Genomic DNA, 17,954 nt, shown 5'->3' on the forward strand with positions numbered 1-17,954 from the left:
CTGACTTGCTCACTTTATTCATCCCCCCCCCCCCCATCCCAGCCCCACAGCACTGATGTCATTTATTTATTGCTATTAGTGTCTGTCTCATCATCTAGGCTGTAAACTCACTGTGGGGCAGGGAATGTGTCTTGTTTATTGTTACAGTATACTCTTCTAAGCGCTCAGTACAGTGGTCTGTACACAGGAAGAGCTCAATAAATACGACTGACTGATTGACAGTACTGACTCTGAAAAAGGTAAACTGCTTGAAGGAAGATATAAGCCACATATTCAATCTGTCACTAAATCCTTTCGGTTCAACGTTCACGGCATCGCTAAAATCCACCCTTTCCTCTCCATCCAAACTGCTACCATGTATATCTGAGCATTTATCCTTTCCCTTCTTGATTGCTGCATCAGCCTTCTTGCTGACCTCCCAATCTCCTGTCACTCCCCACTTCAGTCCATACTTCACTTTGCTGTGTAAATCACTTTTCTACAAAAACGTTAAAGGCCACATTTCCCCACTTCTTAAGAAACTCTAGGGGTTGCCCATCCACCTCCCCATCAAACAGAAACTTCCTACCATCAGCTTTAAAGCATTTAATCACCTTGCCCCCTCATGCCTCACCTCACTGCTCTCTTACCACAACCCAGCCCGCACTTCGTTCTTCTAATGCCAACTACTCCCTGTACCTCGATCTCATCTATCTCACCACTGGCCTCTTGCCCAAGTCCTGCTTCTGGCTTGGAACGCCCTCCCTCCTCATATCTGACAGATGATCACTCTCCCCACCTTATTGAAGGCACCTCTTCTCCTTTTCCTTCTCCTTTTCCTCTTCTCCCACTCCCTTCTGCATTACCCTTACATTTGGATTTGCTTCCTTTATTCACCACTCCCTTGGCCCCATAGCATTGAGGTACATACACATCATTTATTTATATTAATATCTGTCATTCAGTCAATCGTTCAATCACATTTATTTAATCATATTTATTGAGGACTTACTGTGTGCAAAGCACTGTACTAAGCACTTGGGAGAGTACACTATAACAACAGACCCATACCCTGCCCAAAATGAGCTCACAGTCTAGCTCCCTGTCTCCCTATCTAGGCTGTAAGTTCGTTGTGGGAAGGGAACATGTCTTCCAACTCTGTTATATTATTCTCTTCCAAGTGCTTAGTATAGTGCTCTGACTTCAGTAAGCGCTCCATAAATACGAATGATTAACTGATATTGTGTTGACTAGTTCTACAGTACCCTCCCAAGTGCTCAGTACAGGGCTGTGCACAGAATAGGTGCTCAATAAAATACTACTAATTCACTGATTGAGTCCTGGTATGTAGCTGAATTCAGGGAACACTAAACAATAGGACTGAAGTTGAAGCTCCCATTTGACTCTGACTGGGTTTTAGAGTTCATAGAAAGTAACTGGAGTTTTTGATGCTTTATCAAACAAACATTGTTTAGAGGATTTATATTTCCCTGAATCTGCATAGTTTTTTTCAATTTTTCCAAAGTGTTTTCTCAATGTCAGTTTCATTTCATCCCTGTGAGGAAGAGAGAGGCAAGTATTTTTATCGACATTTTACATATAAGGAGACCGAGGCTTATGGAAGTTTGGTGATGTATCCAAGATTACACGGTGGGTGAACTGCAGATCTGGACTAGAACACAGGTTCTCCGATTCCCAGCCAGGCCTGTGCCTTTTTCACTAGACTACCCAGGAGAAAGTTTAGTGGCAAAAATCGATGATTATAGCCTAAAACTTCAGTGGGCGAAGACTGTGGAAATTAACTCAACTCAAGGAGTCTTTGCTGAGCTTTGAAACAAGAGATTAAAGCTCGGCTTTAAATAAAACTTTGTAATCTGAACCTATTTTTTCCTGAACCCAGGTACCTGGACTAATAATAAAAATAATAATAATTTTAAAGCCCTTACTATGTGCCAAGCACCAGGGTAGATACAAGATAATCAAATTGGACAGTTCCTGGAGCTCAAATATTAAATGCTTAGCTGCCTAGACACTTGTGAAAAGTTATCAATTGATCAATCAAATTTATTGAGCACCTCTTTCGGTGTGCAGAGTACTGAATTAAATGCTTGGGGGGGTGTACAATGTAAGAGGGTTGGTAGACATTCCTTGCCCACAAGGAGCTTACAGTCTAGAGGGGGGGACAGCCATTAAAATAAATTGTGATTATGTCTATAAAGGATGTGGAGCTGGGGGTGGGGTGAATATCAAGGGCTTAAAGGGTACAGTTCCAACTACATGGAAGACGCAGAAGGGAGAGGGAATACGGGAAGTGAGGGTTTAGCTGGGGAAGGCCACTTGGAGGAGATGTGATTTTAATAAGGTTTTGAAGGTAAGGAGAGTGGTGGACTGTCAGATATGAAGGGGGAGAGAGTACCAGACCAGAGGCAGGATGGAGTTAGAAGCAAAAAAAAAGGCTCTGTATTCATGATGTCCATTTATTCTATATGACCTGACAGTGCTTCAGCCAAGAGAAGAGGGGGAGGCAGGGTATTTATGGGAAAAGCCAGGGCAAGTTATTAGATCCTTCAGACACACCCTCATTATAAAAACCAGATTTATTCCAGAAACCCAAGGCTTACTTTTCCTTCCCAAACTCGAATTTCCCAGGACCGGTCCGAACCAAACGGCCACTGAGCCACTCGGGAATGTGGCCTTTGATCCTGGTGGGGATGGGCTCGGGGGTCTCCTCCACTGTGGCCATTAGTGGGGCTATACACTGCAGGCCTCGCCACAGACTGGGAGCCACCGGGTTCCGCGGAGTCTCTGGTAGACAGTTCTTCAAAACTGTGGAGAGGAATGAATCGTGAGTGACGTCTTCAGAGGCCAATGGACACTTGCTCCATCAGCCCAGCCCTCTGAAGGTGGTCCGGAAAAGTCTGCCCTCAGGACTTCCTGGTGGAATGAAGAAGTGTGTGCAAGCATCTGTGAGCGCTCCCTGGTCCTGGTACTGGGGGATCTGATGAACAGCAGTTATTATTATTAACAATAATAATAATGGTATTTGTTAAGTGCTTACTATATGCTTCCCAATATTATTATTGTTACAATTGTGGTATGTTAAGCGCTTAACCAAAACTCCCATGACAGTTTATATGCTAAGCACTGTGTTAAGTGCAGTGCAATTAGATCAGACACAAGCCCTCTCCCACAAAAAATTCCCAGTCTAAGGGAAAGGATGAACCCCCATTTACCCATGAGTAAAATGAGGCATGAAGAAATTAAGTGATTTGCCCAAGGGCACACAGCAGGAAAGTGTTGGAGCTGGGATTTGACCCCAGATTTCCAGACTCCTTGTCCTGTGCTTTTTCCACTAGGCCACAGTGCTTCCCAGCGTGTGCTGTGTATGCGCCCTGTGTAATGACATCAGACGGAAGGGAAGTGTTGCAAATTGCTGCCTGCTTCAGTCAGTCAATTTCTGTGCAGATCACTGTACTAAGGGCTGAGGTGAGTATAAGCAAATCGGGTTGGACAGATTCCCTATCCCAAATGGGGCTCACAGACTCAATCCCCATTTTACAGATGAGGTAACTGATTCAGACAGAAGTAAAGTGACTAACCCTAGACAAGAGGCAGAGCCAGAATTAGAACCCATGACTTTGTGACTCCCAGGTCCATGCTCTAGACACTATGCATGCTGATTCCCAGTATAACAATAGAATATAACAGTTTAGCAGACACGTTCCCTGTCCACAACGAGCTGACATTCTAGGGGGGGAGACAGACCTTACTATAAATAAATTACGGTATGTACATAAGTGCTGTGGGGCTGGGAGGGAGGATGAATAAAGGGAGCAAGTCAAGGAAGAGCATAAGAAAGTGGGAGAAGAGGAAAAGAGGGCAGTTGGATATCTGAAGCCAGCCCTGAAAGGAACAGTTGACAGTAACTGCAATGACTCCAAGAATCCGAAGGACCTGGGTTCCAATCCAGGTTCTGTCCCGTGTCTGCTGTGTAACCTTGGACAAGTCACTTCACTTCTCTTGGCCTCAGTTACATCATGTACAAAATGGAGATTAATACTGTGAATCCCATGTGGGACATGGACTGTGTTCAACCCTATTAACTTGTAAATACCCCAGGGTTCAGTACAGTGCCTGGCACATAGTAAGTGCTGAACAAATACAATTTTAAAAAAACCAAACTTCCTGAGTCATGACTGTTAGCTCAGAATCCATTCATTCAATTATATTTTTTAAGAGTTTACTGTGTGCAGAGCACTGTATTAAACACTTGGGAGAGTACACTTTTCTGTCCAACATTTCATCCCGAGAAAGAGCTTGGTAACCTCCTCAATTTGGGAGATTTTAACTGCCACAGTCTGTTCCAGATCATTTATGAAAATACTAAATCAACTGATTTTAGCATTATCAGTCCATAATATTGATTTAGCACCTACCCTTTGCAAAACGTTAAGTACTTTGGAAAGTACAACAGAGTTAATAGGAGTGATTCCTAATCTCAAGTGGGGCTCCAGTGTTTAAAGATCTCCACTCAGAAAAGTGATTTGCTTTTCTTTATTCCTATCCTTTAGCCAATTGTTTCTTCATAACAGAACACTTCCTTTTGATGGAGGTTTTTTAAAAATAATCTAAACAATACTGTGTTCCCTTGCTCCCATCTAATCCTCATAATAATAATAACTGTATTTGTTAAGTGCTTACTATGTTGCCAGGTACTGTACTAAGAGTTGGATGTTTACTGATCCCTTCAAAGTATTCCAGCAGGGCAGTGAGATGGGATTTTCCCTTACAGAAACCATTTTCCTTCTTCCAAATTGGGTTTGTCTAAGTGTTCATTGATTCTCAATTTAATTATAAATTCCACCAGTTTGCTCAGGTATAAAAGTGAAACTCATCATTGCATAATCCTGATGACCACCTCTGGAGTGTTTTTTTTAATGGGAATTACGCTGGTAATCAGCCAGGCCTGAGGTTCAGTGACTATCTGTAATGATAGGTTCCGGCTTTTTAATGATTTCAATTTCCAGAGGCTCAGGAGGGATTTGGAGAAATTCACGGTAAGAGGCCTACAGCAGGTGAATAAAGAGAAAGGCTGGGGAGGGAGAGGGAAAGGTAGGGAAGGGGGAGAGAAGAGTGAACAGGGAAAAGTTGAGAAGTGAGAGAGAGAAATTGGGGAGGGAGAGGGAAAAGTCGAGGATGGAGAGGAAAAAGGGAGGGAGGGAGAAGAAAAAGGTGGGGAAGAAGAAGAAAAAGGCAGGAAGGAAGAGGAAAAAGGCAGGGAGGAGAAGTTGGGAAAGAAGAGGGAGAAGTTGGGAAGGGAGAAGTCAGGGAGGGAGGAGGAAAAAGTGGGGAGGGAGAGAAAAAAGTTAGGGAGGGAGCAGCTGGGGAGGGAGAGGGAAAGGCTTGGGAGGGATAATAATGAATATAATTGTGGTATTTGTTAAGTGCTTACTACGTGCCAGGCACTATAAGCACTGGGGTGGATACAAACAAATTGGGTTGGGCACAATTCCTGTCCCATAAGGGGCTCACAGTCTTAATCCACACTGAGAATAATAATAATAATTTATTTGCTAAGCACTTAATATGTGCCAGCCACTATATTAAGCAATGGGGTAGATACAAACAAATTGGTTTGGACATGGTCCCTGTCCCACATGGGGCTCATGATCTTAATTCCCATTTTACAAATGAGGTAATCGAGACATAGAGAAGTGAAGTGACTTGCTCAAGGTCACACAGTGGCAGAGCCAGGATTAGAGCCCAGATCTTTCTGACTGCCAGGCCCAGGCCCTAGCCACTAGGCCATGCTGTTTCTCCAAGGTTGGGGAAATCAAAGTCAGAATCATGGGATGGATAGACCAATTGTCTGGCCCAGGAGTGAGGATTCTTATTATGTTCTCTTTGGGCTTAGTAATCACATATACTCAAAAATGAGGAAAAAAACAATTAAGCTGTAGCTATAGGCATGAAGAACTGTCTCATTTTCTAGTTAGGAAATTCCCTGGTTACAATTCCCAGTGCCATCAAAGGGTTTTAAATATTGACTTCCCTTCATCCTCCATTAGAGTGTGAGCTCCTTGTAGACCAGGAACGTGTCACTTCTCCGTTTTGTAACTTCCCCAAATGCTTAGGTTGGAACACTGCACCCAGTGGATGCTTAATAAACAATATTACTACTAATAGATCTCCCTTCTCCATATACAACCAATATATATATAACTTTCTCTAGACTGTAAACTCGTTATAGACAGGGAGCAGGTCTGCTAATTCTGTTGTACTGTATTCTCCCAAGTGTTTAGTACAGTTCTGTGCACATAGTAAGTGCTCAATAAATATGACTGATTGACTGATAACCAATCCTAACCTATAACAATTACTAACCTTCCAAACCAGCTTAATCCAAAAAAATCCTTTAGGATCTCTAAGTGAAGTCTTTTCACACCTCTGAAATTCTGCAGAATAATAATGACTATGATATTTGTTAAGCACTTACTATGTTCCGTGCTTACTATGTTCCATGCGCTATACTAAACACTGGGGCAGATACAAGATAATCAGATCCCACATGAGGCTCACGGGCTAAACAAGAGGGAGATCGGGTAATAATAATAATGCTGGTATTTGTTAAATGCTCACTATGTGCCAAACACTGTTCTAAGCACTGGTGTAGATACAAGGTAATTAGGTTGTCCCTCATAGGGCTCACAGCCTTCATCCCCATTTTACAGATTAGGTAACTGAGGCACAGAGAAGTTTAGTGACTTGCCCAAGGTCACAGGCAGGAAAGTGGCAGAACTGGGATTAGGACCCAGGTCCTCTGACTTCCAGGCCTTTGTTTTTTCCACTAGGCCATGCTGCAAAATAATCTTTCTTCTTTGCTAAACAAGAGTTTCAACTGCAATTTTTCACTGTAGTTCCAAGGACTAAAATCAGTCAATCAAGTCTGTCGTATTTATTGAGCACTTACTGTGTGTAGAGCAGTGTACTAAGTACTTGGGAGACACATTCCCTGCCCACATTGAGCTTACTGTCTAGAGGGGGAGACAGACATTAATATACAAAAATAAATTACAGCTATGTACATAAGTGCTGTGGGGCTGGAAGAGGGGAAAAATAAAGAGAGCAAGTCAGGGCTCAGCAGAAGGGAGTGGGAGAAGAGGAAAGGAGGGCTTAGTCAAGGCAGGCCTCTTGGAGATGTGTCTTCAGTAAGGCTTTGAAGCAGTGGGAAGATATTATCTGTGTGATATGAGGAGGGAAGGCAATCCAGGCCAGGGGCAGGATATGGGCGAGAGGCTGGTGGCGAGATAGAAATCTGCTTCATCTATACAATCTGTGCTTGTCGATACGTGCCTTGAATTTCTCACCAAGAGCAAAGGACTTTTTCGTGACTTTATCCAGCTTGGGTATCTGGCTCTGCCCAAATTCCTTACGCTCGAGGTAAACCTGGCTGTTTTGCGGGGAAGGTCCTTGTAAACCTCGGTGAACTCATCCGCTCTCACGGCTTTGACTACCATCTCTACGCAGATGACACGCAGATCTACATCTCCGCCCCTGTCCTCTCCCCCTCCCTTCAGGCTCGCATCTCCTCCTGCCTCCGGGACGTCTCCACCTGGATGTCGGCCCGCCACCTAAAACTCAACATGAGCAAGACTGAGCTCCTCATCTTCCCTCCCAAGCCCGGTCCGCTCCCAGACTTCTCCATTACCGTGGATGGCACGACCATCCTTCCCGTCCCGCAGGCCCGCAATCTCGGTGTCATCCTTGACTCGTCCCTCTCGTTCACCCCACACATCCTATCCGTTACCAAGACCTGCCGGTTTCACCTCTACAATATCGCCAAGATCCGCCCTTTCCTCTCCACCCAAACGGCTACCTTACTATTACGGGCTCTCGTTATATCCCGGCTAGACTACTGTGTCAGCCTTCTCTCTGACCTCCCTTCCTCCTCTCTCGCCCCGCTCCGGTCTATTCTTCACTCCGCTGCCCGGCTCATCTTCCCGCAGAAACGATCTGGGCATGTCACTCCCCTTCTTAAACAACTCCAGTGGTTGCCTATCGACCTCCGCTCCAAACAAAAACTCCTCACTCTAGGCTTCAAGGCTCTCCGTCACCTTGCCCCTTCCTACCTCTCCTCCCTTCTCTCTTTCTACCGCCCACCCCGCACGCTCCGCTCCTCTGCCGCCCACCTCCTCGCCGTCCCTCGGTCTCGCCTATCCCGCCGTCGACCCCTGGGTCACGTCCTCCCGCGGTCCCGGAACGCCCTCCCTCCTCACCTCCACCAAACTGATTCTCTTTCCCTCTTCAAAACCTTACTTAAAAATCACCTCCTCCAAGAGGCGTTCCCAGACTGAGCTCCTCTTCCCCCTCTACTCCCTCTGCCATCCCCCCTTTACGTCTCCGCAGCTAAAGCCTCATTTTCCCCTTTTCCCTCTGCTCCTCCACCTCTCCCTTCCCATCCCCACAGCACCGTACTCGTCCGCTCAACTGTATATATTTTCGTTACCCTATTTATTTTGTTAATGAATTGTACATCGCCTCGATTCTATTTAGTTGCCATTGTTTTTATGAGATGTTCTTCCCCTTGACGCTGTTTAGTGCCATTGTTCTTGTCTGTCCGTCTCCCCCGATTAGACTGTAAGCCCGTCAAACGGCAGGGACTGTCTCTATCTGTTGCCGACTTGTTCATCCCAAGCGCTTAGTACAGTGCTCTGCACATAGTAAGCGCTCAATAAATACTATTGAATGAATGAATGAATGAATAAACAAGGCCAGTTAAGCTCCTAACAGAGGGCCCAAGGCAACCCCGTGATTATCCCTCCTCTACCCAGGGCTCTGCCCTCACCCAATCTGATACCCTCCAAATAGTTTGTGTAAACCTACCCAACATCCTCCACACAACATTCTCTCCTTCCTGAGCCATCTGTTTGGGCCTTCCTCCCACCTGGCATCCTTACCCCTTCTCTTGGCTGGTCCACATCCCTCCCTTCCTTCAGTCACTTATATTACCCACCTCTTCAGGAAAATCAATTAATCAATTGTATTTATGGAGCGCTTGCTGTGTGCAGAGTACTATACTAACTGCTTGGGAGAGGGCAATATAACAGGGTGTGGTGGACGCGTCCTTTACCCACAAAGACCTTATAGACCAGAGGAGAAAAGAGACTTTAAAATACATTGCAGATATGCAGCATGGCCTACTGGATAGAGCATGGGAATCAGAAGGATCTGGGTTCTAATTGCGGCTTTGCCTCTTATCTGCTGGGTGACCTGAGGCAAGTCACTTCACTTCCTTGTGCCTCAGTTATCTCATCTGTAAAATGAGGATCAAGACTGTGAGCCCCGTGTGGGACCGGGATTGTGTCCAACCCAATTTGCTGTTATCCATCCCGGCACTCAGGAGAGTGCCTGACACATAGTAAGCACTTAGTAAATGCCATTATTGTTATTTATATATAGTGCTATGGGCTGGGGAGGGGTGAATAAAGGGTGCAAATCCAAGTGGAAGGGCAATGCAAAAGGGAGAGAGAGGCAAGAGAAGTGTTTCCTGAACATTTCCCCCTGCTCAAGCTAAACACCATGTCCCCTTGCATTTCTTTCCCTCAGGTCTAATCCTGTCAATCCAGTACCTAGCTGTCTTTTCTGGCATCCAAGAAGCCATAATAATCAATACTCATTATTATGGTACTTGTAAGTGCCAAGCACTGTTCTAAGCACTGAAGTAGTTACAAGTTAAACATGTTGGACACAGCCCCTGTCCCACATGGGACTCATATTTTCAATCCCCATTTTCCAGAGGAGGTAACTGAGGTCCAGGGAAGGGAAGTGACTTGCCCAAGGTCACCCAGCAGACACGTGGTGGAGCTGGGATTAAAACTCAGGTCTTTCTGACTCCCAGGCCAGTGCTCTACCACTAAACCATGCGGGGAGTAGGAGGGTTATTTGGTCATGAGCTCTGGGACTCTCTCGGCCGCTGGCCGCTTGACTTTGAGTCTGATCGGGTAGGGTCGGCTCGTCCCCCGACCCTGGTCATCGCCTGCTTATTAACACTATAGTAGTGTGCCTTACTGTAGCATGTTGCTATATTTGCGATCTCGCTTTTTATTATTGTCGTCAGATTTTGAATTTGATCAGGTCGCCCCTTAATCGAGTCTACCCCCGACCCTGGTCATCACCCCTTTTATTAACACGACTATATTGTATCATACTGTATCATGTTGCTATATTGGCACCACTGTATTGTATCATATTGTATCATGTTGCTATATTACCGATTTCGTTTATTACTGTTTATTGTTGTCAGTGCTGCCACCCACCTCTCTGGCCTCGCCATGTCCCTCCTCTCCCCCTCCCCCCTCCCGCCCCTTCCTATCCTCCCCTTCCCCTTCCCCTTCCCCTCTCTCGCTCAGCTCTTTCCCGCTCTCTCCTCTGTCTCCTCCCCCCCTCCTCTCTCCCGCCCTAGAACCCCACTTTACCAGCGCTACCCCTCTTCCCCCTCCCCCTACTCTTCCCCCCACCAAACCCCCTCTTCACCCCCTCCCCCCTTCTCTCTTCCCCACCCATGCCCCATCCCAGTCCTCTTGTCCCACCGCCACCCCTCATCCCCCTCTCCTCGTCCAGGGCCCCGCCACCTCCTTCCCATCCAAACCCTCCCCTCCCCCCGCCCTTCCCCCCCTCCTCCCCTTGCACCCACAGCTACTTTCAAGTGTGGCCTCTGGAACCCCCGCTCTATTACAGGCAAGCTACCTTTCATCCATGACCTTTTCCTCTCCCGCTCTCTCCTCCTCCTCGCCCTTTCGGAAACGTGGCTCTCTCCCGAAGACACGGTCTCCGCCGCCGCTCTCTCCAGCGGAGGCCTCTCCTTCTCCCACTCCCCCAGACTCACCGGTAAGGGAGGAGGCGTCGGCTTCCTCCTCTCGCCCTGATGCCGCTTCCGCACTATCCCTCCTCCCCCCTCCCTCTCCTTCCCCTCCTTCGAAGCCCATATCATTCGCCTCTACCACCCACTCCAGTTACTTGTCGCCGTCATCTACCGCCCTCCCGGTCCCACCTCCGACTTCTTCAACCACCTTGACCCCTTTCTCACCTTCCTCCTCTCCTTCTCTCTGCCCACTCTGATCCTTGGAGACTTCAACATCCATACGGATGTACCCGACGACTCCTCTACCGCCCGCCCGCTATCCCTCCTCGACTCTGCCGACCTCCTCCTCCACCATACCGCGCCCACTCACCGACTCGGTCACACCCTCGATCTCGTCATCTCCTTCCGCTGCACTATCTCCTCACTCACCAACTCTGAAATCCCTCTCTCGGACCATAACCTTCTCACCTGCCTCATCTCTCACACTCCCTCCCCCTGCAAATCTTCGCTACGGCCCCACAGAGACCTCCGCTCTCTCGATCCCATCCGTCTTTCCAATAGCATCTCTCCTCACCTTGCCGCCCTGTCCTCTCTTCCCACTCTCGACGATCAGGTCTCCGCTCTCAACTCCACCCTCTCTACTCATCTCGACTCTCTCGCCCCCCTTTCCCTCCGCCGCTCTCGCTCCACTAACCCACAGCCCTGGATCACCTCCTCCGTCCGCCTCCTACGCTCCTATGCTCGAGCTGCCGAGCGCTGCTGGCGAAAGTCCAAGCACCGAGCCGACCTCACACACTTCAAATTTATCCTTTCCTGCCTTAACTCTGCCCTCTCCTCCGCCAGGCAAAGCTTCTTCTCCTCCCTCATCGACACCCATGCCCGTCAACCCCGCCGATTGTTCCGGACCTTTAACTCTCTCCTTAGGCCCCCTGTTCCTCCCCCTCCCCCATCTCTCACCCCTAATGATCTGGCCACCTATTTCCTCACGAAAATCAACACGATCAGGTCTGAGCTCCCCAAAGTCACCCCTCCGCCTCTCCCCTCCCCCCCCAACAACCCCCTCCCCTACTTTCCCATCCTTCCCTGCAGTATCCTCAGAGGAGATCTCCTCCCTCCTCGCAAGTGCCACCCCCTCCACCTGCGCCTCGGACCCCATTCCCTCTCACCTTCTTAAAACCATCGCCCCTGCCCTCCTCCCTTCCTTAACTTCTATTTTTAACCACTCAATCTCCAAGGGCTCCTTCCCCTCTGCCTTCAAACATGCCCACGTCTCCCCCATCCTAAAAAAACCCGCTCTTGACCCCACTTCCCCCTCCAGTTATCGTCCTATCTCCCTACTACCCTTCCTTTCCAAAATCTTAGAACGAGTCGTCTACAATCGATGCTTAGAATTCCTTAACTCCCATTCTCTCCTAGACCCCCTCCAATCTGGCTTCCGTCCCCTCCACTCTACCGAGACTGCTCTAAGGTCACCCGTGACCTCCTTCTTGCCAAATCCAATGGCTCCTACTCCATTCTGATCCTCCTTGACCTCTCTGCTGCCTTTGACACCGTCGACCATCCCCTCCTCCTCCATACCTTATCTCACCTTGGCTTCACGGACTCTGTCCTCTCCTGGTTCTCCTCTTACCTCTCTGGCCGATCATTCTCGGTCTCCTACGCTGGAGCCTCCTCCCCCTCCCATCCTTAAACTGTTGGAGTTCCTCAAGGGTCAGTTCTTGGCCCTCTTCTGTTCTCCATTTACACTCACTCCCTCGGTGAACTCATCCGCTCTCACGGCTTTGACTACCATCTCTACGCTGATGACACTCAGATCTACATCTCCGCCCCTGTCCTCTCCCCCTCCCTTCAGGCTCGCATCTCCTCCTGCCTCCGGGACGTCTCCACCTGGATGTCGGCCCGCCACCTAAAACTCAACATGAGCAAGACTGAGCTCCTCATCTTCCCTCCCAAGCCCGGTCCGCTCCCAGACTTCTCCGTCACCGTGGATGGCACGACCATCCTTCCCGTCCCGCAGGCCCGCAATCTCGGTTTCATCCTTGACTCGTCCCTCTCGTTCACCCCACACATCCTATCCGTTACCAAGACCTGCCGGTTTCACCTCTACAATATCGCCAAGATCCGCCCTTTCCTCTCCACCCAGACGGCTACCTTACTATTACGGGCTCTCGTTATATCCCGGCTAGACTACTGTGTCAGCCTTCTCTCTGACCTCCCTTCCTCCTCTCTCGCCCCGCTCCGGTCTATTCTTCACTCCGCTGCCCGGCTCATCTTCCTGCAGAAACGATCTGGGCATGTCACTCCCCTTCTTAAACAACTCCAGTGGTTGCCTATCGACCTCCACTCCAAACAAAAACTCCTCACTCTAGGCTTCAAGGCTCTCCATCACCTCGCCCCTTCCTACCTCTCCTCCCTTCTCTCTTTCTACCGCCCACCCCGCACGCTCCGCTCCTCTGCCGCCCACCTCCTCGCCGTCCCTCGGTCTCGCCTATCCCGCCGTCGACCCCTGGGTCACGTCCTCCCGCGGTCCTGGAACGCCCTCCCTCCTCACCTCCGCCAAACTGATTCTCTTTCCCTCTTCAAAACCTTACTTAAAAATCACCTCCTCCAAGAGGCGTTCCCAGACTGAGCTCCTCTTCCCCCTCTACTCCCTCTGCCATCCCCCCTTTACCTCTCCGCAGCTAAAGCCTCATTTCCCCTTTTCCCTCTGCTCCTCCACCTCTCCCTTCCCATCCCCACAGCACTGTACTCGTCCGCTCAACTGTATATATTTTCGTTACCCTATTTATTTTGTTAATGAATTGTACATCGCCTTAATTCTATTTAGTTGCCATTGTTTTTACGAGATGTTCTTCCCCTTGACGCTGTTTAGTGCCATTGTTCTTGTCTGTCCGTCTCCCCCGATTAGACTGTAAGCCCGTCAAACGGCAGGGACTGTCTCTATCTGTTGCCGACTTGTTCATCCCAAGCGCTTAGTACAGTGCTCTGCACATAGTAAGCGCTCAATAAATACTATTGAATGAATGAATGAATGAACCTGGGTTCTAATCCCAGCCCCGCCACTTGTCTGCTGTGTAACTCTGGACAAGTCACTTTAATTCTCTGTGCCTCAATACCTCACTTGTAAAATTGGGATTAATGCTGTGAGCCCCATGTGGGACAAAGACTGGGTCCGACCTCTTATCTTGTTTCTATATCGGTGCTTAGTATGGTGCCTGGCACAGAATAAGCGCTTAACAAATACCATTTCAAACACACCACCACCTCTAGGCACCTTCACTAGTTTATCTTCGGTTCCCTACTAGACTGAGCTTCTCAGCAGCCCCTGCCACACTGTTTTGAGACGCTGCCGTCTCCTGAACCTTTCCCAGTATTTTACCAGCGAGCAAATCATGCTGACAATCACAACACCTGGGAAGTATCGAACATAGCTGCAAGCCACTTGCCTGCTGTGTGACCTTGGGCAAGTCACTTTACTTCTCTGGGCCTCCATTTCCTCAACTGTAAAATGGGGATTGAGACTGAGAACCCAAGTGGGACAAGGACTATAACCAGCCCTATATGCTTGTCTCCACCCCAGCGCTTAGTACAGTGCCTGACACATAATAAGTGCTTAACAAATACCCTAATTATTCATTCCTTCATTCAATCATATTTATTGAAGCAGCGTGGCACAGTGGAAAGAGCCCGGGCTTAGGAGTCAGAGGTCATGGGCTCTAATCCAGGCTCTGCCACTTATCAGCTGTGTAACTTTGGGTAAGTCACTTAACTTCTCTGGGCCCCAAGTTACCTCATCTGTAAAATGGGGATTAAGACTGTGAGCCTCACGTGGGACAACCTGATGACCCTGTATCTACCCCAGCGTTTAGAACAGTGCTTGGCGCATAGTAAGCGCTTAACAAATACCAACATTATTATTTACTGAGTGCTTACTGTGTGCCGAGCACTGTACTAAGCACTTGGAAAGTACAATTCAGCAACAGAGACAATCCCTACCCACAACGGGCTCACAGTCTAGAAGGAGGGAGACAGACATCAAAACAAGTAAACAGGCATCAAGAGCATCAAAATAAATAGAATTATGGATATAATAATAATAATGTTGGTATTTGTTAAGCGCTTACTATGTGCAGAGCACTGTTCTAAGCGCTGGGGTAAACACAGGGGAATCAGGTTGTCCCACGTGGGGCTCACAGTCTTAATCCCCATTTTACAGATGAGGCAACTGAGGCACAGAGAAGTTAAGTGACTTGCCCACAGTCACACAGCTGACAAGTGGCAGAGCTGGGATTCGAACTCATGAGCCCTGACTCCAAAGCCCGTGCTCTTTCCACTGCGCCACGCTGCTTCTCAATGATATATACACATCATTAATAAAATAAATAGAATTAAAAATAGATACACACAAGTGCTGTGGGGTGGGAAGGGGGTAGAGCAGAGGGAGCGAGTGGGGGGGTGGAGGGGGAGCAGAGGACAAAGGGGGGCTTAGTCGGGGAAGGCCTCCTGGAGGAGGTGAGCTCTCAGGAGGGCTTTGAAGGGGGGAGGAGAGGTAGTTCGGCAGATGTGAGGAGGGAGGGCTTTCCAGGACAGAGATAGGATGAGGGCCAAGGGGTCAATGGCGGGACAGGCCAGATGGAGGCCCAGGGAGAAGGTTAACACCAGAGGAGCAGAGTGTGCGGGTTGGGATGGAGAAGGACAAGAAGGGAGGTGAGGTAGGGGAGGGCAAGGGGATGGGGGGCTTTAAAACCAAGAGTGAGGGTTTTTGCTTGATATGGAGGTTGATGGGCAACGACTGGAGATTTTTGAGGAGGGGGGTGACCTGCCCAGAACGTTTCTATCCAGAGATAACCGGGCAGCGGAGTGAAGCATAGACCGAAGTGGGGAGTGACAGCAGGTTGGGAGATCAGAAAGGATGCTGATGCAGTAATTAGTAGGAGTAGTACAGTGCTTTGCACCCAGGAAGCGCTCACTAAATAGGACTGAATGAATACCGAGTGCAGAGCATTGTGCTAGGCGCTTAGGCCAGAACGGTAAACCTACCTGAGGGCCGGGCCGGCGCGGCGGGCAGGATGCTGCGGAGGAAGCGGAAGATGGAGCGCAACATGTTGCGGGTGGTTTGGGGAGCGGCGGCTGCGAGGGCAACTGGCGAGTGGGAGCAGGACGGGCCCGCAGCTGCCGGCAGAAGATGGGGGTAGAGTGGATGGGACAGACGCAGCCCGCCCATCAAAATAAAAGCCCCGTCGCCTGGCAACCGCCGCCGGGCTCCAGAGCGACGCATCTCGCTGCTGCTGATGGCCGGAGCTTTTATCTTGCGCTGGACCCGCCGAGGGGGAGGGAGGCTGCTCGGGAGATCTCTGAAGCGCTTCCTATGTGCCAGGCACTGTACTAAGCGCTGCGGTAGATACAAGCTCATCTCCCTGAACAGAGTTGGGGGAGAGTCCCTAAAACTTCTCCACGAGTGGGTCTCATTAACCTCCTGGGTTCTTGGTTGTTTTTTTAATGAGATCTCTGAAGCGCCTACTATGTGCCAGGCACTGTAAGCGCTGCGGTAGATACAAGCTCATCTCCCTGAACAGAGTTGGGGGAGAGTCCCTAGAACTTCTCCACGAGTGGGTCTCATTAACCTCCTGGGTTCTTGGTTGTTTTTTTAATGAGATCTCTGAAGCGCCTACTATGTGCCAGGCACTATACTAAGCGCTGCGGTAGATACAAGCTCATCTCATTGAACAGAGTTGGGGGAGAGTCCCTGGAACTTCTCCACGATTGGGTCTCATTCATTAACCTCCTGGGTACTTGGTTGTTTTTTTTAATGAGATCTCTGAAGCGCCTACTATGTGCCAGGCACTATACTAAGCGCTGCGGTAGATACAAGCTCATCTCATTGAACAGAGTTGGGGGAGAGTTCCTGGAACTTCTCCACGCGTGGGGCTCATTAACCTGCTGGGTTCTTGGTTGGTTCGCTTTTTTTAAATGAGATCTCTGAAGCGCCTACTATATGCCAGGCACTGTACTAAACGCTGCGGTAGATACAAGCTCATCTTATTAAGCAGAGTTGGGGGACAGTCCCTGGAACTTCCCCAGGGGTGGGGCTTATTAACCACCTGGGTTTTTTGTTTGTTTTTTAATGGGATCTCTGAAGAGCCTACTATGTGCCAGGCACTGTGCCAAGCACTGCGGGAGATACAAGCCCATCAGATTGTACATACGGTTGGGGGAGAGTCCCTGGAACTTCTCCACGGGTGGTGCTGATTTAACCTGTCGGGTTGGGTTTGTTGGGTTTTTTTTTAATGGCATTTGTTAAGCATTTACTATGTGCCAGCCACTGTACTATGCACTGGGGTAGATACAAGCTAATCACATTGGACCCAGGATTGGGGGAGAGTCTGTGCAGCTTTTTCCTGGGTGGTACTGATTAACCTGCAGTTTTCTTGCTTTGTTTTTATATGGTAAATTTGTTAAGTGTTTAGTATGTGCCAGGGGAAGATACAAGCTAGTCAGGTTGGCTAAAGTCCTTTGTCCCACAAGTCACTCACAGTCTTAATCCCTCTTTCATAGATGAGGTAACTGAGGCACAGAAAAGTCAAGTGAATTGTCCAAAGTCACCAGCAGACAAGTGGCAGAGTCAGGATTAGAACTCACGTCCTGACTCCCAGGCCCACGTTCTATCCACTAGGCCATGCTACTTCTCAACATTTTGTGGTCCCTAGGATTTTCTGCCGAAAAAGTTCAGGTTAAAAAGGTACCAGCTCTTCTCACGCACCCCTTCTCCCTAGCCCAGATGAGATGGAAAATGATACTAAAGTCCAGGCTCCTCCTTAGCTCCACTCGACTTTACCATTCCCCGGCCAAAGCTGTGCGGCCAATTATGTAAACAGACAGATGACCTCAGCAATCCTTTTCTGTTGTTGTTGTTCCGTCAAATCAAGTTCCTGAGAGGTCAACTCGACATTCCATTATCCGCAGGAATTCTTGGCCAAACATAGAGCCGGATATCAAGAAGTGCTTCAGTTAAGTAATATGCTTCTGTTTAGCATTTCTATGCTACTTTATATTTGCAAAAGGCCTTTAAAATGACTGACTGGCCCATCCTCCGACAATCCCAGATGTCCGGTCG

At 48.7% G+C, this 17,954-nt stretch overlaps 1 protein-coding gene across 2 annotated transcripts in view; it reads right to left on the reverse strand.

Annotated features, from left to right (window-relative positions):
• BCO2 (beta-carotene oxygenase 2) overlaps positions 1–16,088 on the reverse strand; it is a 40,653-nt gene extending 24,565 nt beyond the window's left edge. For both annotated transcript variants that reach the window (XM_039913559.1, XM_029076160.2), the window contains exons 1-2: positions 15,881–16,088; positions 2,601–2,805 (exon numbers count right to left, since the gene is read on the reverse strand). In XM_039913559.1, coding sequence (XP_039769493.1) covers positions 2,601–2,805; positions 15,881–16,064 — 389 coding nt within the window. In that variant the 5' untranslated portion in view covers positions 16,065–16,088. The remainder of the gene's footprint in view (positions 1–2,600; positions 2,806–15,880) is intronic.
• Between the last annotated feature and the right edge of the window lie 1,866 nt (positions 16,089–17,954).

This window comes from Ornithorhynchus anatinus, chromosome 11 (genome assembly GCF_004115215.2).
Source record: "Ornithorhynchus anatinus isolate Pmale09 chromosome 11, mOrnAna1.pri.v4, whole genome shotgun sequence".
Taxonomy (NCBI): Eukaryota; Metazoa; Chordata; class Mammalia; order Monotremata; family Ornithorhynchidae; genus Ornithorhynchus; species Ornithorhynchus anatinus.